Below are 21,387 nucleotides of genomic sequence, written 5' to 3' on the forward strand. Positions count from 1 at the left end.
AGTGACCACAGCACGAGCTATTGAACTTAAACATAGTGCCAGTTTAATTGCTGCATTAACATATGAAACTGCACAGCTCTACACAAAAGCTGGTATGTATAATTTTCCACATAATTCCATGTAATTACAGTTAATCCTTATAATTAATTTCTTTTTGTATTTCAGTTATGAGGATGTATGAAAATAATTTTTTTTTTTTAGTTTTTATTTTCCTGTTATGATTAACTAACACTTGTTGAAAAATGTTGTCTCAGATGCATGAGACTTCCTTGTATCATAACATTGAAATGATTTATGAATATTTTCTGAAGATTTCCTTTATTAACTTATTATTAGGCCTGATGTGAGAGCAATCGTAGCTAGAATTTTAATACTCAGCTGTAACTATAGAACCAACTTTAAGGAAAAAGTAAACGAAGATGATGATGATGGCATTCTGAGTTTTAATTCAATACTTGATTATGCTTCATTACTACAGTTTTATAAAAGGTGGCAAGCTAGCAGAATTGTTAACATGCTGGGCAAAATGCTTAACAGCATTTCATCCATGTCTCTTCTGAGTTCAAATTCCATTGAGGTTGACTTTGCCTGTCATCCTTTTGGGGGTCGATAAAATATGTACCAGTCACACACTGGGGTCAATTATAGAAAGGACTATTATTTTGTAAAAGGCGGTGAGCTGGTAGAATCATTAGCATGCTGGGCAAAATGCTTAACAGCATTTCATCCATCTTTATGTTCTGAGTTCAAATTCCACTGAGGTTGACTTTAATTGGTAATACAGTTGCCTAGAAAGTGATAGGTGGATGGTTTAAGTACCTGGCAGTAGGTCACTTTCTCTTTCCTGTTTCAGATTGGTGTTTTCGATGTCTAACAGGGTGGTGATGATGATGATGCCTGTCATCCTATCAGGGTCAATAAATTAAGTACCAGTGAAACACTGGGGTCAACTTGTCCCCTCTTCCAACATATCAGGCCTTGTGCCTTTAGTAGAAAAGATTATTATTACTACTGCTACTACTACTAGCAAGCTGGCAGAATTGTTAGCACGCCAAGCAAAATGCTCAGCAGCATTTCATCGATCATTACGTCCTGAATTCAAATTCCACCAAAGCGGACTTTACCTTTCATCAGTAAAATAAGTACTGGTTGAATACTAGGGTTGATGTAATTGACTTATCGCTCCTTCAAAATTGCTGGCCTTGTGCCAAAATGTGAAAGCATTATTATTATTAGATTGACTACATTTTAAAGCTTTGAGCTACATTCACCTATTGTGAATGTAGCTTTGAGCTGGAGAAATTGATGTCATCAAAGGGTGTCCAATGATTATTGTATTGCTTCAGCCTTAAATTCTAACACCCTCCTATTGATGGGATGACAGTGGGACCAAATTACTGCTCCTTTTCTCTTCCTCATTTCCAGTTTTACAATCACCAAAAGACTCTTTCTGCTTCTCTCCCAGCCTACACATAGCTACCTTGTTCTCTCTTGCTCATTCTAATTTCATTGGCTGTAAGCATTCTCCGTAGTGACTGAGCAGGGAAAAACTCTCACTAAAAACTAATCAATGGAATGGTACTTTGGTTCAGGGTCAGAATACCTAATGATCACTGGACACTATCTGATGACATCAATTCCCTCTGGTCAATGCTACAGTCACCAAAGATAAATAAAGGAGAAGCATTTTACTTTTATTATTTCCTTTGGGGTTGATAAAATAAAGTACTAATCAAATATTGATTTCAAATTTTGGCACAAGGCCAGCAATTTTGGGAGTTGGGTTAAGTTGATTACATCAACCCCGATGCTCAACTTGTGCTTATTTTATGTACCCTGAAATGATGAAAGGCAAAGTCAACCTTGACAGAATTTGAACGTAAAGATGGATGAAATGTCATTAAGCACTTTGCCTGGCACAGTAATGCTTCTGCCAGCTCACTGTCTTAGCACCAGTCAAATATTGTAATCAATATGATTGACTAATTCTACCCATAATATTTCTGACTATGTTCTTGTGTCCATGCAAGAAATTATTCTATCTATTACAAATATGTTTTTAATTAATATCTTCATGTAATTATTTTCAGATGATACTCTTTCCAGTTTAGATGCTGAAACAGTTAACAAATGGAGGAAATACTTCCAACTAAAGAAAGATTTCTATACAGCCTACGTAAGTATATCTCACATGTAAACTTGTAAATAGATAGTTATAAGTGTATAGGTGATTTAAATTACCTGACATATAGGCTCTTGCATGGCTATGTGGTGAGAAGTCTGCTACCCAAACACATAGTCTTTGGTTCAGTCTTACTGTGTGGTACCGTGGGCAATGTCTTTTTACTATAAGCCCAGGCCAGCTAAAGCTTTGCAATTAGTTTTGGTAGACAGAAACTGAAAAAAGCCTATTGTGTGTATAAATCAGTCAACCACGGTAGTGGTTGAATATATTCTGAAGTCCACCATTTCGTCAATTGCAGCAGCTTCCAAGCTTCACCACTAATTCAGTTCTCAAATAAATTGCACCTCTTCAGCTACTCTTTGGCATAAATAGTTTGAGATTTGGTTCAGTAGAAAAAAAGTTACATCAAAATATGTCAGACCTTAAGTGAGCAGTTAGGCAGATATTCATCTTCAATTAACATAAATTTTTTAATTTTAAATTAAAAGTATATTTTTCTTAGGCTTAAATGATAGAAAAATGCATGAGGATTTCAGAATCGTTAGTCACATTGAACAAAAATTAGTAGAAAAAACAGTTATGAGGTAAAATGTTACGAAATTTAATGTCAGTAAGTGAGGAAGTAAGAAGTAACGCCTAGGCAATAAGAATAAAGAATATATTTCTTTACATTCTAAGCCAGCAAGCTTGCAGAAATGCAGCGAGCGTGCTAGGTGAAATGTGTAGCGGTATTTGGTCTGTCTTTGAGTTTTGAGTTCAAATTTCGCCGAGGTTGACTTTGACATACAGATTATTTGATTAATTTTTTTTAACTAAATGCTTTCAAACTTCCGATACTGGTAGAATGTGTCACTTAGAACAGGGTTTACTTTTAACATTTTTGACAAAATTTTGTATTTTAGAAGTTATTTCGTCAGAAGTTACAGAGTAACAATGGACAAATTTGTGTTTGATAAGTGCCAATACATGAAGGCTTTTGACCTACTTTCTAACTTCTGCCGATGATATATATACATATTACATATATAAGAGCCTCTACCTGGTTGCTTGACATGCTAAGAATAGCAGCCAAAGTATCCCTCTACCTAATTCACACACCCATTGTATGTAATATCCTAGATTATCCCTAAAAAGATGATTTGCTGAAGGCTGGAATGTCTTTGATGATAGGTTTGCAGTATCTGGGTTGATTTGAGGCTAAATAAAACAACATTATGGTAAATTTCTATATTAACACCCGCACGATTTTTACTAAGAAAAAAACAAAAAAATTTGATTTTTTGCATCAAGTACTCTGACCACCTAATATGCTGCAAATCTCTTATTTTGGTTCGGAAAAAATGAGGTGGAGGGTTCCCCCCAATCCAGGAATCATTGGAAATTTTTTTTTTTTTTAGTTGAATGTATTCCTGTGACCGCCTAATATTGCAAAATTAGGTTACTTAAGGTGAGCCTGGTAACTGATGGTTTTGAGGTCTTGTTTGTAACTTTTGGTGAGCCATGGTGTAACCAACAACATGGTAAAAATCCCTTCTCTTAATTTGGTGTGGATGGGTAATATCAAATAATTTGATCACAACATGTATTTAAATTACACATGAAAAAAATTGAAATATCATCATCACTTACATGGAAAAATTGAAATGTTATCTTTCAGTATTTTATAAGGTAAAATCTTAAATTATTAATTGACACATTATTAATTATCTTATAACAGCAATACCTGGAAAAATTATGGATTATGTGGTAAAATGCGAGCACAAAAAGTAATATTCTTAAGATTATAAACCTGGAAAAGTACAGGATAAGTTATTACCCCTGTAAAAGTATAGGACAAGCTATTCTAGTAAAGTTAAGAATAAGAAACTTTTTACTTAAAATATTGCAGCTAAAATTAAAATTTGAGTATTAAAACTTATTTTATTATAGTTTACAAATAACACTATACTTATTTAAGTAGAATTTGGCTAATTTACTACCTTAAATACAGAAAAAAGTGACTAATTAGACAAAGTTACAAATTAGCTGAACAGTTTTGTACAATAAATTTAAGAGATGAGAACTGTAAAGAGTGATAAATTAGAAGAACTGGTATTTTAAGTAAAAAGTTTCTTATTCTTTACTTTACTAGAAGTAATAGCTTGTCCTATACTTATACGGCTGTATTAACTTGTTTTGTACTGTTCCAGGTTTGTAATCTTAAGAGTATTACTTTGCATGCTCGCATTTTCCCATGTAATATATATGTGTATGTGTGTTATAGTCTTCTTGCCTTGACTTCATGTAATAGTTGTAAAGGACTGTCACCATCATGTAAGTAGTGTCCTTCATTTCCAGTCTCCCATGAAAGCCTGTCTAGTCATGGGGAAATATTACTTTACTTGGAAGCAGGTGAAAGTTGGTGACAGGAAGGGCATCCAGCTACAGAAAATCTGCCTCAAATTCTCAATGCAGGCATGGAAAAGTGGATATCAAAATAATGATAACCAATATTTAAAATTTCATGTGTATTCCTTTATGTTAAAAGAGAAAACTGCAATGCAGATTCATATAGTCCAAATTTCCTTTCACTGGTCCCCATAATGATAAAGGTTGCAGAGTATATATAGAGGAAAAAATTTCAACTGGAGAGGTGCTTCATAGATTACTTAATTATGCCATCACTCATTTTTCAGTGAAGATTAAGGCCAAATTATGTAATTCAAGCATGGGTTGCATAATGTAGACATTATCTTCACTGAAACACATGTAAGACAATTAAACAATTAAGGAACAAACTCTCCAGTTTTGTTCACACATATTCACTCCCATATACTCCTTCACACACACACACACACACACACACACACACACACACACACACATATACTAATAGTTATCGCCAAGCTGACTGTCTGTTCGAAGGTTTATTTAGTGGAACACATCCACTTGTTTTCAAAAATAGAAATATTAATATTTCTAAATCTCTCTAAAGGAGACTACGGCAGCAGTACTGGATATTAATAGTTATCGCCAAGCTAACATGGCAATCTAGGAAAATAGGACGAATGCTGCCATTGATTAGCTCCAAGAGGCCATTGCCTCTAGCTAGCTATGTGAAACACAAACCTGTGTCCACTACAACCTTTGAACAGAGAAGGTCAGCAGCTTCCCCTTGCTGGTTCAACATCCACAGACTAGTTTCGGGGTGATTGCCCCTTCTCAATGTGGAGTAGCTGAACCCAGCAGGCATTGCTGCTGACTGTCTATTTGAAGGTTTATTTACCTATATTCAGTGGAACACATCCACTGGTTTTCAAAAATAGAAATATTAATATTTTAAAATCTCTCTATAGGAGACTATCCACTGAATATAGGTAAATAAACCTTCGAACAGACAGTCAGCAGTGATGCCTGCTGGGTTCAGCTACTCTACATTAAGAAAGGGCAATCACTCCGAAACTAGTCTGTGGTTGTTGAACCAGCAAGGGGAAGCTGCTGACCTCCCCTGTTCGTAGGTTATAATGGACATAGGTTTGTGTGTCACATAGCTAGCTAGAGGCGATGGTCTCTTGGAGCTAATCAACAGCAGCATTCGTCCTATTTTCCCTGACTGCCATAGTCTCCTTTAGAGAGATTTAGAAATATTAATATTTCTGTATATGTATGTGTGTGTGTGTATATATATATATATATATATATATATATATCATCATCATCATCATGTTCAGTTAATGTTCATGTTTCATGCTGGCATGACGAATTATTTGATGGGATACATTAGGTCCATTATTCTATTTTGGCATGGCTTCTACAACTGAGTGAGCTTCCTAATACTAACTGCTTTATTGCATGTACTGGGTGCTTTTTTGTGGTACCAACAGTAATGAGGTCTCTGTGCAGCCTGAAAAAAGAGGATCCCTTTTGACTAAGTAGAGCTACAGTTGAGAGGAAGGCAGCTTTAATCTAGAAGATGAAAGGTTAAAGTGTGAGAGAAGAGGCCAGAACAGAACCAGTTTCTTTCTGCAGAAGAGCTATATTGCAACTCACATTATAGATGAGTGGATGGGAATGACTCAAGAGATGTTGGAAAACAGTGCCAACATACATATATGAGGTCTGTCTGAAAAGTAACTGGACTGGTGTCACAAACAGTTTATTTCAATTTCAAGCAACAAACTACATCGTTTCCCCTTTGAAGTTTCCCCCTTAAGTCTAATGCACTTTTCCATCCTTCTCTGCCATACATCTGTGCGCTGCTGGAAGGATTCATCTGGAATGCCCCTCAGCTCCATTGTTACACGTGGTTTTCACGCTTACAAAATTGATTCGCTTGATGATTCCCTTGAGCTTGGAGAAAAGATAAAAAGTCATGTGGAGTAAGATCAGATGAATAGGGTGGTTACTCCAGTACAGCAATGTTCTTTTTAGCCAGGAACTGCCAGATGCTCAGGGCGCTGTGAGCAGGTGCATTGTTGTGGTGAAGCAGCCACAATTCATCCCACCACAACTCTCATTTCTTGCACACTGAGCAAAGCAAATGCCACAGGATCTCGTTGTAGACTTGCTGATTGACTATTCAATGTTGACCTGTCCTTTTGTTGAAAGCTTCCTGCTCCTGGAGTCATCTTCCACCTTCTCACACCTCTCTTTGAACCTTTTGTGCCACTCAAAACGTGTGCACAACATTGTGTTATCTCCATATTCTTGCTGAAGCATTTCAAGTGCTTGTGATGGAATTTTCCCCAACTGGACCTAAAATTTCAGGTTTATTTGTTGCTAGGTGTTCATTGTTCCTTTCTCAATGCTCATAGCTGAACAACCTGAAAAAGAGGTGTAAACAAAAGCATGTGAAAAATATTCAATGGTTGCAGAAAGCTAAGATTACAGTTATATACTCCCTTGATATCATGTTAGATGATAACACAATCTACTTATCCCTCTTTCGCTCATAGCTCACAGCACACCCAGTCCTGTTACTTTTCAAACAAACCTCGTACATATATTTCTATGTGTTGCATTTGTATATATAAGTACACACACACACACATGCATACATGCATATTCACAGTGAAGGCACATGACTTAGTAGTTAGGGTACTCTGCTCACAACCATAAGGTCGTGAGTTCGATATCAGGCAGCGTATTGTGTCCTTCAGCAAGACATTTTATTCTCACATTGCTCCTGTCCACTTAGCTGACAAAAATGAGAAGTACCTGTATTTCCAAGGACCAGCCTTGTCACATTCTGTGTCATGCTGTTTCTGAGAAATATGTGTCTGTAGAGTGCTCAGTCACTTGCATGTTTAATTTCCATTAATTGGATCAGCTGGAACCTTCATCATCATGACAATAGTAAATGAGTGTCATTGTCATACACATAGTGTAATTCATTTCCAACATTCTGCTTGGAAAATAGGTATAGGTTGGTGACAGGAAAAATATACATCCGTAAAAAATCTGCTTTGATTCTGTCTGACCCATACAAATATGAAAAAGGGTAATTAAAAACAGTGACAGCATTGATATATATATACTCACACATACATATATTTACACTCACACACACATACACACTCGTCTTTATACTCATATTTATAGTTTCACATATGCATATATAGACACATGTACAGTTGACACTGAGATCCGTAGCTATTAGTAAACTAAGAACAGTTTAGTTCATGTGTGAAGATTCGAAAGATATATTCAGGTTTGAGCACTGGGCTTGATGTAACTAACTTACCTCTTCCTCCAAAAGTGCTGGCCTTATGCCAAAATTTGAAACCAATATTCTTAAGAACACTAGTGTACTGATAATCTGGCTCTCTCTGCAAAATCTTTTCAAGAATGGCAGATGTTTACAACTAGGAAGTGAGAGGTAAAGTTGAAAAACTTCTGAGATAGCAGTATAAATAGAAGTTCAGTAATATATATGAAACAGCCTCACTTGAGAGTTTGGATGAAATTATGCATAAATTCAATTGTGTGTAGATAATACAAATATTGATTTCAAATTTTGGCACAAGGCCAGCAATTACAGGAAGGGGTGCGTCAGTTACACCAACCCTAGTACTTAACTGGTACTTATTTTATCAACTCTGAAAGGATGAAAGACAAAGTCAACCTCAGCAGAATTTGAACTCAGAACATGAAGACACACCTGGTGTACTAATGGTTCTACCAGCTTGTCACCTTAAGCAATATACATATTGGCTGAATAAAAAGCTCAGTGAGATGTCTGACAGACTGACAAGGAAACTGAATTTTAAATAGCTACTGATCTAAGGTCATTCTAATGAAAGTTTCATATATGTATGTTCATAGATATATATGAATATACATATAATAATATGAAGAAATGAGACCCTTTATCTTACTAGCAAAATAAAAATTGTCTTTTTTGTTCTCATCATCGAATATTTACCACATAGGCACATACCTATCATGGAGAAACACTGCTGGCTCAAGACAAATGTGGAGAAGCCATCAAATGCCTTCAGGAAGCAATGAAATGTAAGTATATTTTCATTTACACTGTTTGGTACCTTACTAAACTCTTGATCACTTCTCGAATGATGCTTGTTGCTTTGTCATCTTGCCATCTCCTGTTGTTCTTCTCGGCCAGGAACTGCTGGATGCTCAGGGTGCTGTGAACAGGTGTATTGTTGTGGTGAAGCAGCCACAATTCATCCCCCCCACAACTCTCATTTCTTGCACACTGAGCAAAGCAAATGCCACAGGATCTCTTTGTAGACTTGCTGATTGATTGCTCAACATTGACCTATCCTGTTGTTGAAGGCCTCCTGCTCCTGGAGTCATCTTGCCATCTTCTGTTGTTCTTCTTGGCCAGGAACTGCTGGATGCTTAGGGCATTGTGTTCAGGTACATTGTTGTGGTGAAGTGTTTTTGTACACTTAGTTTAACTTTCACATAGGACCCCTTTTGTACTTTTTAAACTTTGCTTTGATTTGTTTGATTTATTTGATACATATATTATCAATCAGACTACAAAGGAGCTGGTGCTCATCTGAGTTGGCGAGACTTATATTATGTAGTAAAATCAAGAAAAAGAATAAGGGGAACTTGCTGTGAGGAGTAGAAAGTACGTTTCAGATTGTATCTTTTTTCAGAGACAATTTGAAAGGAGAGATATTAATGTACATCCTCCTACTGTTTCCTCAATAATTTCTCTCCTTTCAAATTTTTTGTGATGCATTTTTCACCCCTCGTGGCAAGTTCACTATACTTTTTTTTATTGCTTTTACTGTGTACATATATCTATATATACTTGCAATATAAAATCATATAACAAAATTAGTGGTGGATGGGTAGATCTCCAATATTTAGCATTAAGTTGTTCAGTCAACTTGCTTCTGAATTAAATGCAATTGGCTGAGTATTCCACAGCAATGTGTATGCTTAACATAATTGTCAGACAGGATCAGTGTGACAGCACTGTATCTTTTGAAATACTGGTACAATGCAGCCAGCAAGCCTCTATACAGTTTCCATCTACGCTGTTTTACTGTTGTTATTGAGAATTGCATTTGCTCAAGATGTCACAGAATAGGGATTTCATGGTTACAAAGCAAACTTTTTAACTACATAGCTATACCGCACCTAAAATAAATTAGTATAGTGAAATTACATTAACTGTTTTAGTATTGTTTGCACTAACATAGCTGGGGTCGGTGGGGCAGTAGGGGCAGGTCGCCCCAGGTGGCACTTTTAATGGGGGTTGTACTTTTGGGTCTGCTGTGGGCAATATGTGGGTTTTTTTCTGAGGTCAGGGGAGCAGCAAATGGAAGGGTTGCCCCGGGCACCACACACACTAGCTATGTAGTTAGATTCTCAGTCACACCCACAGACATATGCATAAATATGTAAAATTAATGACAATAATACAATTTCTGTTAAACAAAGTTTTTCTGAAAATTTATTTGAATATTAACCTATTGTTTTACCAAGTAAATTATTGGTTATTTTAAATCAATAAAATATCTTACAAATGTTACAAGAGATTTATTTTAAGTGGAAGCAGCAAAATTTTCTTCTCAGAAAATAGATTTTGTTCACTGACTTCACACATACCATTACTGTAGACCCACATGCTTCTTTTCTTCTTACTGTTTAGTGCTCTCACTAAATCCTCTCAGTGCAGTATTATATTTTTCTCTTTCATGTTAAACACTTTTCCGAATCGTCCATTGTTTATGTTTTGGAGCAACTAACATACTGAAAACTGAAAATAACCTCACTAATCTCATCCTCCAGTTTAAACTGTCTTGAAAGTGACAAATGCAGCTTGTTTTGCCATTATCTCCTCCTCCTCCTCTTTCTCTATGAACTGACTTCTATATAATTGTCCAACCTGCAAATCTCCTATAAATCACACTTCATCCTATTACATAAAGTCTTATATAATGTAGTCTTACATATCCTTAAAAAGGTCAGATGGTGATAGACGGAATACCTTTGATCATAAATCTGCATTTTCCCATTTGACCTGGGCTAACAATAAATCCTCTCTCCCTAAACTAATAAACTGAAAAAATCACCCACTTAGTGGAAATGTTCAATCTATCAAAATTTATTAAAATATTTATTTACTTTTCTCTTTTTCCTTTTTTTTAAACATTTTTAATTAAGATTTTGAGAGATCTAGTGCACGATGTAAAGAATATAGTGCAGCAAAAGGATCTGGGACACAAGCAAAGCCTCATGAACACATATTCTTTAGAAATCTTGGGCCAAAAGTACGAAGAACTTTGGAAAAATGTGAAAGAGAAAATGGAATGATGTGAGTATATTCACTCTATCTTTTTTTCTGTATACTTACATACATACAAATGTGTGTGTGTGTGTGTGTATATGTGTGTGTGTGTGTGTGTGTGTGTGTATATGCGTGTATATATATGTGTGTGTATGTACATATATATATGATATATATGTGTGTGTGTATATATATATATATATATATATATATAATCATTGTTTAACGTCCGTTTTCCATGCTAGTGTGGGTTGGACAATTCAACTGGCATCTGGGAAGCCAGGAGGCTGCATCAGGCTTCAGTCTGATCTGGCAGTGTTTCTACAGCTGCATGCCCTTCCTAATGCCAACCACTCTGTGAGTGTAGTGGATAGTTTTTACGTGCCACCAGCACAGGGGCCAGAAGAGGCTGGAAATGGCCATGATCAGATAGTTCTTTTTACGTGCCACCGGCATGGAAGCAGCGCTGTCATTGGTCATGTTCGGATGGTGCTTTTTATGTGCCACCAGCACAATTTCCATTTGATTTTCATTTTGATGTTGATGTACTTGACTCAATAAGTCTCTTCAAGCACAGCAGTTCGCCGTACCATCCAAGGAACTTTCGAATGGTGAAACTGCTGTAGGATATAGCTGTGAACTCACTTTATTTGCTGGGTCTTCACAGTCACAGCATATCTCCAGAGGTCGTGGCCTTTTATCATTGCTTTTGTGAGGCCCAACATTCGAAGGTCATGCTTGACCACCTCATCCCATGTCTTCCTGGGTCTACCTCTACCCTTGATTCCTTCAACTGTTTGGTAGTGGCACTTCTTCACACATCTCTCCTCATCCATCCGTAGTATATGACCATACCAGTGCAAACGTCTCTCTTGCACACCACATCTGATGCGTCTTATGTCCAACATTTCTCTCAGGGCGCTTAGACTCTGTTGTGTGTGCACACTGACATTACATATCCAGTGGATCATGCTATCTTCATTTCTTTCAAGCCTACACATGTCCTCTGCAGTCAAGGCCCATGTTTCACTGCTGTGAAGCATGGCAGTTCGCACACATGCATCATACGATCTACCTTTCACTCTGAGCGAGAGGCCCTTTGTCACCAGCAGGGGTAGAAGCTTTCTAAACTTTGCCCAGGCTATTCTTATTCTAGTGGTAACACTCTCTGAGCATCCACTCCCACTACTAACTTGGTCACCTAGGTAGCGGAAGCTATCAATTACTTCTAGCTTCTCCCCCTGGTGTGTGATCGAATCTGTTTTCTGAGCATCTGTGGTGTCTATTGCCCCTGTGCATCTGCTGCGCACAAAAGCTATCTTCCTGGTTAATCTTCCTTTGATGTTGCTGCACCTCTTATGTGTCCATAGCTTACACTGGGTACATCTTATGGAGTTTCTACCTACACCTTTTCTACAGATTGAGCAGGGCCACCTACCTGAGGGTGTGTGTGATGCGCTCACCTTCCTACTTACTAGAACTTTGGTCTTTGCTACATTGACTTTGCACCTCAAATCAGATTTCTGTATGGTGTTAGGTTGAGTGAAAGAAAACAATATTATTAAAATGGTATTTTAAAATTCCTAATTATACCTTTTTTTCCACAAGGGGGTGCTGAAAAGTTCCTGGTTTTAAGAGTATTGTGAAAGGCCTGGTTGAAGGCCTAACCTTTCAAGTTCCTTTACAAATAAACTGAAGGACTACTGCAATAAGAGTGTGAATCTAAGAAGGGAATACGTTAAATAAAATCATAATTAACTGATCTTCCTATATTTTCTTTTACTCAAAGCCAAGAACTTTTCAGCACCCCCTCATATATTATGAAAACATGACTAATGTAATTATTCAACATTTACTTCATTTTCTTTTTTTTTTTTAATAAAGATATCATCAAAAGATTCCTTATGATGCCCCAGTCATTGAACTTAAAGCCACTTATGGTCTTGTTACTCCTGAGGAATTTCAGCCTATCCCTGTGAACCCTATTTGGACTCCTGCTGTCTACCAGAAGTTTGTTGTACCAGACACAGGTGTACTTGAAAATAAAAAGGTAAAACACACCACAATATATCTGTCTGTCTATATATCTGTCTATCTATTTATAAATAGATAGACAGATACATCTATCTATCTATTTATCTAATTTATCTATCTGTCTACACCATCTATTTGTCTAGCTATCCATCCATCTATCCTCATCATTTAATGTTAATTTTCCATGCTGGCATGGTTTGAACTGGTGAACAGGAACCAGCAGCCCATAGGATGGTGTCCAGCTCCAATTCTGCTTTGGCATGGTTTCATGGATGGATACTCATCCTAATGCCAACTTTACAGTGTGTACTGGATGCTTTTTATGTGGCACAAGTGAAGTTATCAAGTAACTCGCAAGTCAAGACCCACCCCACTCAACTGAATGGGTGCATAGTATTGAGAGAGGTGAAAGTATATGTAGAGAGAGGAATAGATGTCTTGTGAGCTGAATACACTAACCACTAAGCTACACTTAGATATAATGCTTGATAATTTCTATATATATATATATATATTTTTTTTTTTTCTAGCTTTGTGATCATTTGCAGCGTGGAAGGTGTTTATAAGCCATTTAAGAAACACACAAAAACCGTTAGATTCACTTCAACATTTAAATTTAATTTGCTAAAATATTTTTGTCACTTTGAGACTGTGACCTGTTCACTGACAAAATTCCATGCTGCATCATTGTTTTTTTTAATATTTACATATTATTATAGATGCAGGCATGACTCTCTTTGCATGTTTGTGTGTGTCTCTGTGTGTGATTTTATCTGTCTTTACATCCTAAGCTCAAATTCCTCCTTTTGATAAAAGAATTACCAACTGAACACTAGGCCTTGTACCTATAAAGGAAAGGATTATTATTATCATTATTTGTTATTCATAAAAGATATCATTGTTAAAAAGAATAAAAGATATTATTATTATTTAATAATAATAATAATAATAATAATAATAATAGCAGCAGCAAGCTGGCAGAATCGTTAGCACACCTAGTGAAATGCTTAGTGGTATTTCGTCTGTCTTTATGTTCTGATTTCAAGTCCTGCTGAGGTCGACTTTGCCTTTCATCCTCTCTGGGTTAATAAAATAAGTACCAGTTGAGTACTGGGGTCGATGTAATCGACTATTCCCCAAATTTCAGGATTTCTAGCAGTATTTCACCTGTTGCTATGTTCTGAGTTCAAATTCCACCAAGGGCGACTTTGCTTTTCATCCTTTTGGGGTCAATAAATTAAGTACCACTGTAACACTGGGGTTGATGTAATCAACTTGTCCCCTTCCCCAAAATTGTTGAGCTTGTGGCAAAATTTGAAACCATTATTATTATTATTATTATTTTTATAATTTTTTTTTTTTAGTGTCAAACTGGCAAAATTGTTAGTACAGGCAAAATGCTTAGTTGCATTTCAGTCATCTGAGTTCAGATTCCACTGAGATAGTTTGAGGTTGATAAAATAAGTACCAGTTAAATACAGGGGTTGATATAATCGACTATCCCCCTCCCCAAAAATTGGTGTGTTTGTACCAAAACTTGAAATCATTTAAGGTGGCAAGCTGGCAGAATAATTAGTGGCATTTCATCCATCTTTATGTTCCAAGTTCAAATTCCCCTGATATCAACTTTATCTTTCATCCTTTCAGGGTTAATAAAATAAGTACCAGTTGCTGGCCTTGTGTCATTTTTGTTTTCTTTTTGTGCGTGTGTGTTAGATATAAATTTCTGGAAAAACATTTTGAAATATCTTTTAGATATATTATTTTTTAAAGTTCTTTTTTTTATATCAGTATGCCATAATTTCTCTTCATTTTTATATATTAATTACCTTGATATGAAATAGGTTTCCAGTCCAGTTTCTTGCTGACTGAGGTCACTAAAGTCATGTATTCTTTGTTTATTTCAGCAAGAAGCTACGAAACAAGAAGAACTCCCAAAAGTACAAGAGAAAGAATATCCAATGTCTGACAAGAATGCGAAAAATGAAACCGGCTGTCTAATATCATAATATATGTCTTTTGTCAAAATTTTTGTTTGTTTTTTTTCTCTACTTCCATATATGCTAATATGCACCTCTCTCTCTTTCTATCTGACTCCCTCCATAATAATGCTTAAGCTTTTAGTTCTGAGGCCCCAATCTCTTCATACTCACATTCACAGCATTTTCATAAAAATGTTTTGCAAGCAATTTTTCCCAAGCATGGGGTATATATATATATATATATATATATATATATATATATGCAGGCTAGAAAAAAAACTTGGAGTTTTCTGGACTGTAAAGTGATCTTTTGTACTTTTATTTACATAGTATTTCATTTGGTATGTTCTACAAATGCAGTCGGGTATACCATGTTTCTCCTTTTATCTTATTCCCTCTCTCTCTCTCTCCCAGATACAGGCACAAATACTCATTCATATGCATGCACTCACGCCTACTTACATTTATACATATATAAATGAGAGAGAGAGAGAGAGGCCAATCACTGATAAAACTTTGAAGTCACTGTCAATGAAATTACACACACAAGCAAACATGCAAAAGAGAAAACTGCTAGAATGGCACTGTGATATGTATAAATGATGACATTGATTTTTATCTGGTTTTCAATGTTGGATGAAATAGAGTAATCTTAGTGAAGAAACCTGCAGAAGAAAAAGAATGTGAGAAGTGCAGGTTGTTGGATCTTACAAAGGAGACAGTAAGGTACTTAAGTATTTAGCAAGGGTCAAGACACAGATGTGGATCTGACCCGCTAACCCATATCAGTATCGAAAAGTAACTGTAAAATGAAAATGATGGTAATGATCATATACACACCCACACACACACACATGAGGGTACCTGGCCCAGTGGTTAGGGTGTTGCACTCACGATCTAGCAATTGTGATTTCAATCTCTGGACTGGTTGGTATGCTGTGTTCTTGAGTAAAACACTTCATTTTGTACTGCTCTGTGATCACTGCAACACCTGACTTATGGTACACAGTACATCTATTCGGACAGTGTTGATTTGATGAAGAGACTGAACTAATGTGCAGCATGAACATTTGATCACTATAAACAAATCATTTGTGCAGGTTGTTTGGTAAGAGCTGAACGCTCATATGTCATCTTCGACAGGAGAGTCCATCATACACACACACATCCCAGTTTTTAATTTAGGTACATTATATTGGTGCATGCTTTAAAAGGCAACTATAAAGATGGCAAGAGGAAAGATATCCAGTCATCAAGTACTGAAACTTATAGAAAAGTGGACATAGCAACAATAATTACACATACAGAGAGAGAGAGAGATTCATAGAGACAGAAGCAAAAGAGAGTGAGTGTGTGTATGTATGTGTATGTACACACACACAAACATGGCAAGCTTTTTTCAGTTTCCATCTAACAAATTCACTCACAAAGCATTGGTCAGTTCAAGGCTGTAGTAGAAGACGCTAACCCAAAGTACCACACAGTATAACTGAATCTGAAACCATGTGATTGGGAGGCAAACTCCTTAACCACATGGCCACACCTTGTACAATGTTAGTATTGTATATAGTTAAATATCAAATAAGACAAAATTCTGGAAATTCGAAAAATTAAGTCTCACTGAAATATTGAACTTTAGAATATAATCAGATACAATTAAACTATAAGGTTTATTATCTGGAAAATATATACAAACTTTAGTAGAAACTCAAACTTTTCACATAAATAATGTGTATGTATGTGTAACAAGACGTCTGTATTAAGTTGGATATAAAGATTACCTTTTATATATATATATATATATATATATATATATATATATGTGTGTGTGTTATCATCATTTAACATCCACTTTACCATTCATGGGTCAGATGGAATTTGTTGAAGTTGATTTTCTGTGGTTGGATGCCCTTTCTGTCACTTGCCCTCACCTGTTTCCAAGTGAGTTAATATTTCCCCATGGCCAGCCTTTTTTTCATGGAAGACTGGAAATGAATAATATTACTTCTATGACAGTGATGCTCATTTACGACTATTACATGATGTTAAGACAATACACACACATACACAATGGACTTCTGCCAGTTTCTGTCTATCAAACCCACTCACAAGCCTTTGAACTCTTGCCCAAGGTGCTATAGAATGGAATTGAGCTGAAGAGCACATGGCTGGGAAGCAAGCTTAACCACACAGCCATACATGTGCCTATATGTATGTATGTGTATTATTATTATTGAGTTCAAATTCTGCCAAGGTCAACTTTGCCTTTCATCCTTTTGGGGGTCGGTAAATAAGTACCAGTTGAACACTGGGTCAATGTAATCAACTTACCCCCTCTTTGAACTTGTTGGCCTTGTGCCAAAATTTGAAATCATCATTATTTTTATTATTATTATTAAGGCAGTGAGCTGGCAGAATCATTAGCACACTGGGCAAAATGCTTAGTGGCATTTTGTCCATCTTTACGTTCTGAGTTCAAATTCCACTGAGGTTGACTTTACCTTTCATCCTTTCAGGATTGATGAAATAAGTACCAGTTATGTACTGAGGTTGCTATAATCAACTTGCCCCCTCCCCCAAAATTTCAAGTTTTGTGCCTAAAGTAGAAAGGATTATTATTATTATGAGGGTGGTGGATTGATACATTAGACAAAATGCTTAGCAGTTTTCCTTCCAGCTCTTTACATTCAAGGTTCACAGTTGACTGTTGAGCTTTATAACCCATAGTATCTTCTCTTTTTCATTTTCTAAGACCTTTTCCACTTTGTGTCCATGCCATCTTTGTTGTCATTGTTGTTAGAAGAGCACAATATGTAATAAAAAAAAAACACATTGACTTTGTATATTGAATAATATTTCAACAGTACATTTGTCTTCATCTGTTTCGAAATAAGACAAGAATAATGAAAGATTAAAAATTCAGTAGGACTTTCAAAAAAAAAAAAAAAAAACGATCAAGTTTCACTTGGTTGTAATTGTTTAGAACAAGAATAAGAATTTCTGTAAAGTCAATAAGTATGTTTTTGTAATATATTGTACTCTTCTAGTTGTGTATTTACCTTTGCAAAAAGTTGATTAATTATTATTATTAATGTTATTAAAATTGTAAGTTTTAAAGGCTATGCAAAAAAGCTCCTTGTGTAAGCGAATTGCAGATATGCCATGGCTTGGGACATCCTCATTGTAGTTGCTTGTCTTTGTTTTGATTCCATGTCTAAAGAAGTTAATGCAACAGTGCATAATATTGAATGCTTTCAAAGTTTTTGAATTATTATTATGTTTAAATTTTAATTATGTCACTAATTTGCCACAGTTTTCATTATCTTTTTGTTGTTGTTATATCATTATTGAAGATGATGAGCTGGCAGAATTGTTAGCACACCAGACAAAATGCTTAACAATATTTTGTCCATCTTCACGTTCTGAGTTCAAATTCTGTTATGGTCAACTTTGCCTTTCATTCTTTTGGGGGTCGATAAATTAAGTACCAGTTTAGTACTGGGGTCGATGAATTTGACTTAACCCCTTGCTGAATTGCTGGCCTTTTGCCAAAATTTGAAATTATTTTTATTTCATTATTATTTTTGTTGTTATATATATGCTTACACACCCATATATGTGTGTATATGTACACACACAAACACACACACACACATATATATATACATGTTTATATACATGTGTGTGTCTGTGTTTGTCACAATCTTGCAGTTTAACTCAGATCAATAAAATAATATCTGACTGAAATAAGCACTGGGATTGATATACCTGTATCTTAAAGGCAATACCCACTCATATGTGCATTCGTGTGTGTGTGTGTGTGTGTGTGTGTGTGTGTGTGTGTGTGTGTGTGTGTGTGTTCGTGCTTTTGCAAATCTATTGATTTATCATTTTCACATTAAAAATGATTGTTGTTCTGCATACTTAACCTATGTTCCCTCCAACATTCCCTTGTGAATAAAGTTGTTTTTACATACATATTTATATATATAATAAATGAATGACAAAAGAACAGGAGTTATATAATCATCTGCATTAGCTTATAGCTTTGTCTTTTAGGGGTGGGGGCTATAAGGAACTATACACCCAGAGTTTGATGCTAGTGTACTGATGCGCTGACTTCCTAGTTCATGTAAGAGTCTGGAGCAGAGGACATCAAAGAATTCACAGCTTACTAATATTGTAAAATATAAGTACAGTATATTGAGATTGAGTTCTAATAACTAATTATTGGTACTGTGTCCCTCATTTGAGGGGTCTTGCCTTGCAAGTTACTTGGTGACCTCACTGGTGCCAGTGGCATGTAAAATGCACTTAGTGCACTTCGTAAAGTTGTTGGTATTAGCAAGGGTCTCAGCCATAAAACTACGCCAGAGTGATTGGAGTTTGGTGCAGTCCCTTGGGTTGCCAGCTCCCGTTGAACCATCCAACTCATGTCAGCAAGAAAAAAAAACTCATTAAATGATGATGATGATTTATATTTATGCATATATTGTATGCGTATGTGTGTGTAGATATAGATATGTGTGTATGCATTTGTATATATATGTGTATATGTATATATGGATGCATAGATGTATGTATATATTGTGTGTATGTATATATTATAAATGCATGGATGCAAATATATATAATTTGAGTTAGTATGTAAAGTATGTGTATATAATATGTATATATAGTACTCTTGTTAAAATATTTAGTATTACAAAGTACTAAGAACAGTGGTTATTTTTTCCCCATTGATCATGTTAAATCTATATTTTGGTTAACTTATATCGCTTTTTTTATGCTTTGGGTGTTTAGCCTAAGAGAAAAATATTGCCTTCTTTATCACTATTGTTTTCTTTAAATATGCTTTTCTGTTCTTGATATGCTCAGCAGCTTGTTGCATATTACTCCTGTATCTATTGTGTTGTTATACATGAGAGCTGAAGAATATAAATTGCTATAAAGTTAGAGGTAAGATGCTAGTAAAAGTGGCAACTCACCTTTAAATTTATGGTGCCTTTGTGTCCAAGTTTTTGCTGTTTCACTTGATTTATACTGCAAATTCTGTTGAGAAAAGAACAAACATCACACATTCTAATTTTCTCATGTATAAAAATTTATTGAATTCATGCTTATGTAAGAAATCAATGGTTTAGTCAAATGGTGAATACTGAAGGGTAAATTTAATTACCTTGTACTATATATCTGGGACTAAAAGAAAAATAATTTAAAGTTATTTAATGTAATAAAATAATAATGAACTTATTGTATATAGTGCTCAGGTGCACTACAAGTGCTGGATTTTATTTATTAACTTTTTTCTTTGTGGTCTCTGGAATAACTTATTTTAGGATTTTAAACAAATGAAAGAGTTCTGTCTTCTTCTATGGACTACCACTCTACTGCAAATAATTAATCCCACAACATGAACTGAATTCATAAGATTATTTTTTTTATGCTATTAACCATTACTTCTTATGTTTCCAAGCCAGCAAAGGAGCTTTATTTGACTTGTTACATTAAAAAAAAAAACAACTGTCTCCTGAATATCTGGTTCACACTACTGTTTTTAAAAAATGGATGAATGAATATGATCTGGAACATAATATGCCAGAAAAGGTGAGGTTATCTCAACATGAATGCTGGCTAGATGTTGAAAATTCAGCATCACTTTTTAGTATCGATGTAGCTTTACTTTGACTGGGCTATTGAGCATTGTCTTAGCCATAGACATACTGAGCACTTGTTTTATTTGCTAATACCCTAATGACTCAATGACTGTGCTCACATTTATAAACCTATATTAAACATTTACTTAGTATCGCTGTACCATAATTTTCTTATTGGTTTCTTGCAAAATATTATTATTATTTGCTGATGTCAACTTTGCTTTCTATCCCTCCTGAGTCTTATAAAATAGAGTTCAACCAAATACTGGGGTCAACAGTTGCAACTAATCACCTCCCATCAAAATTGTGGACCTTGTGCCTAAGTACAACACTATTATTATTATTTGGGCAGTGAGTAAAGGGGTGAGCTGGCAAAATCGTTAGTATGCTGAGCAGAAAGCTCAGTGGCATTTCATCTGTCTTAATGTTATAAGTTCAAATTCCACCAAGGTCAACTTTGCCTTTCATCCCCTTTTGGGGTTGATAAAATAAGTACCAATTGAGCACTGGGTTCAGTGTAATTGACTTACTCCCTCTCTGAAATAACTGCCCTTGTGCCAAAATTTGAAATCATTATTAAGGCAGTTAGCAGATAGAATCACTAGTGCATTGAACAAATGCTTAGTAACATTTGTTCTGGCATTTTATGTTCCAAGTTCAAAGACCACTGATGTCAACTTTGCCATTCACTCCTTTGGGGGTCATTAAAATAAAGTACCAATCTAGTACTCAAATTGAAGGCATTGACTAACACTACTTGTGGCCTTGTACCAAAAT

At 35.5% G+C, this 21,387-nt stretch overlaps 1 protein-coding gene across 1 annotated transcript in view; it reads left to right on the plus strand.

Moving 5' to 3' along the window:
• Window positions 1–15,197, plus strand: part of LOC115217481 (BRO1 domain-containing protein BROX) — a 40,029-nt gene extending 24,832 nt beyond the window's left edge. The window contains exons 6-11 of the mRNA XM_029787191.2: window positions 3–92; window positions 2,091–2,176; window positions 8,596–8,677; window positions 10,814–10,964; window positions 12,822–12,987; window positions 14,879–15,197. Coding sequence (XP_029643051.2) covers window positions 3–92; window positions 2,091–2,176; window positions 8,596–8,677; window positions 10,814–10,964; window positions 12,822–12,987; window positions 14,879–14,980 — 677 coding nt within the window. The 3' untranslated portion in view covers window positions 14,981–15,197. The remainder of the gene's footprint in view (window positions 1–2; window positions 93–2,090; window positions 2,177–8,595; window positions 8,678–10,813; window positions 10,965–12,821; window positions 12,988–14,878) is intronic.
• The last annotated feature ends 6,190 nt before the right edge of the window (window positions 15,198–21,387 follow it).

Source organism: Octopus sinensis, linkage group LG11, assembly GCF_006345805.1.
Source record: "Octopus sinensis linkage group LG11, ASM634580v1, whole genome shotgun sequence".
Lineage (NCBI taxonomy): Eukaryota > Metazoa > Mollusca > Cephalopoda > Octopoda > Octopodidae > Octopus > Octopus sinensis.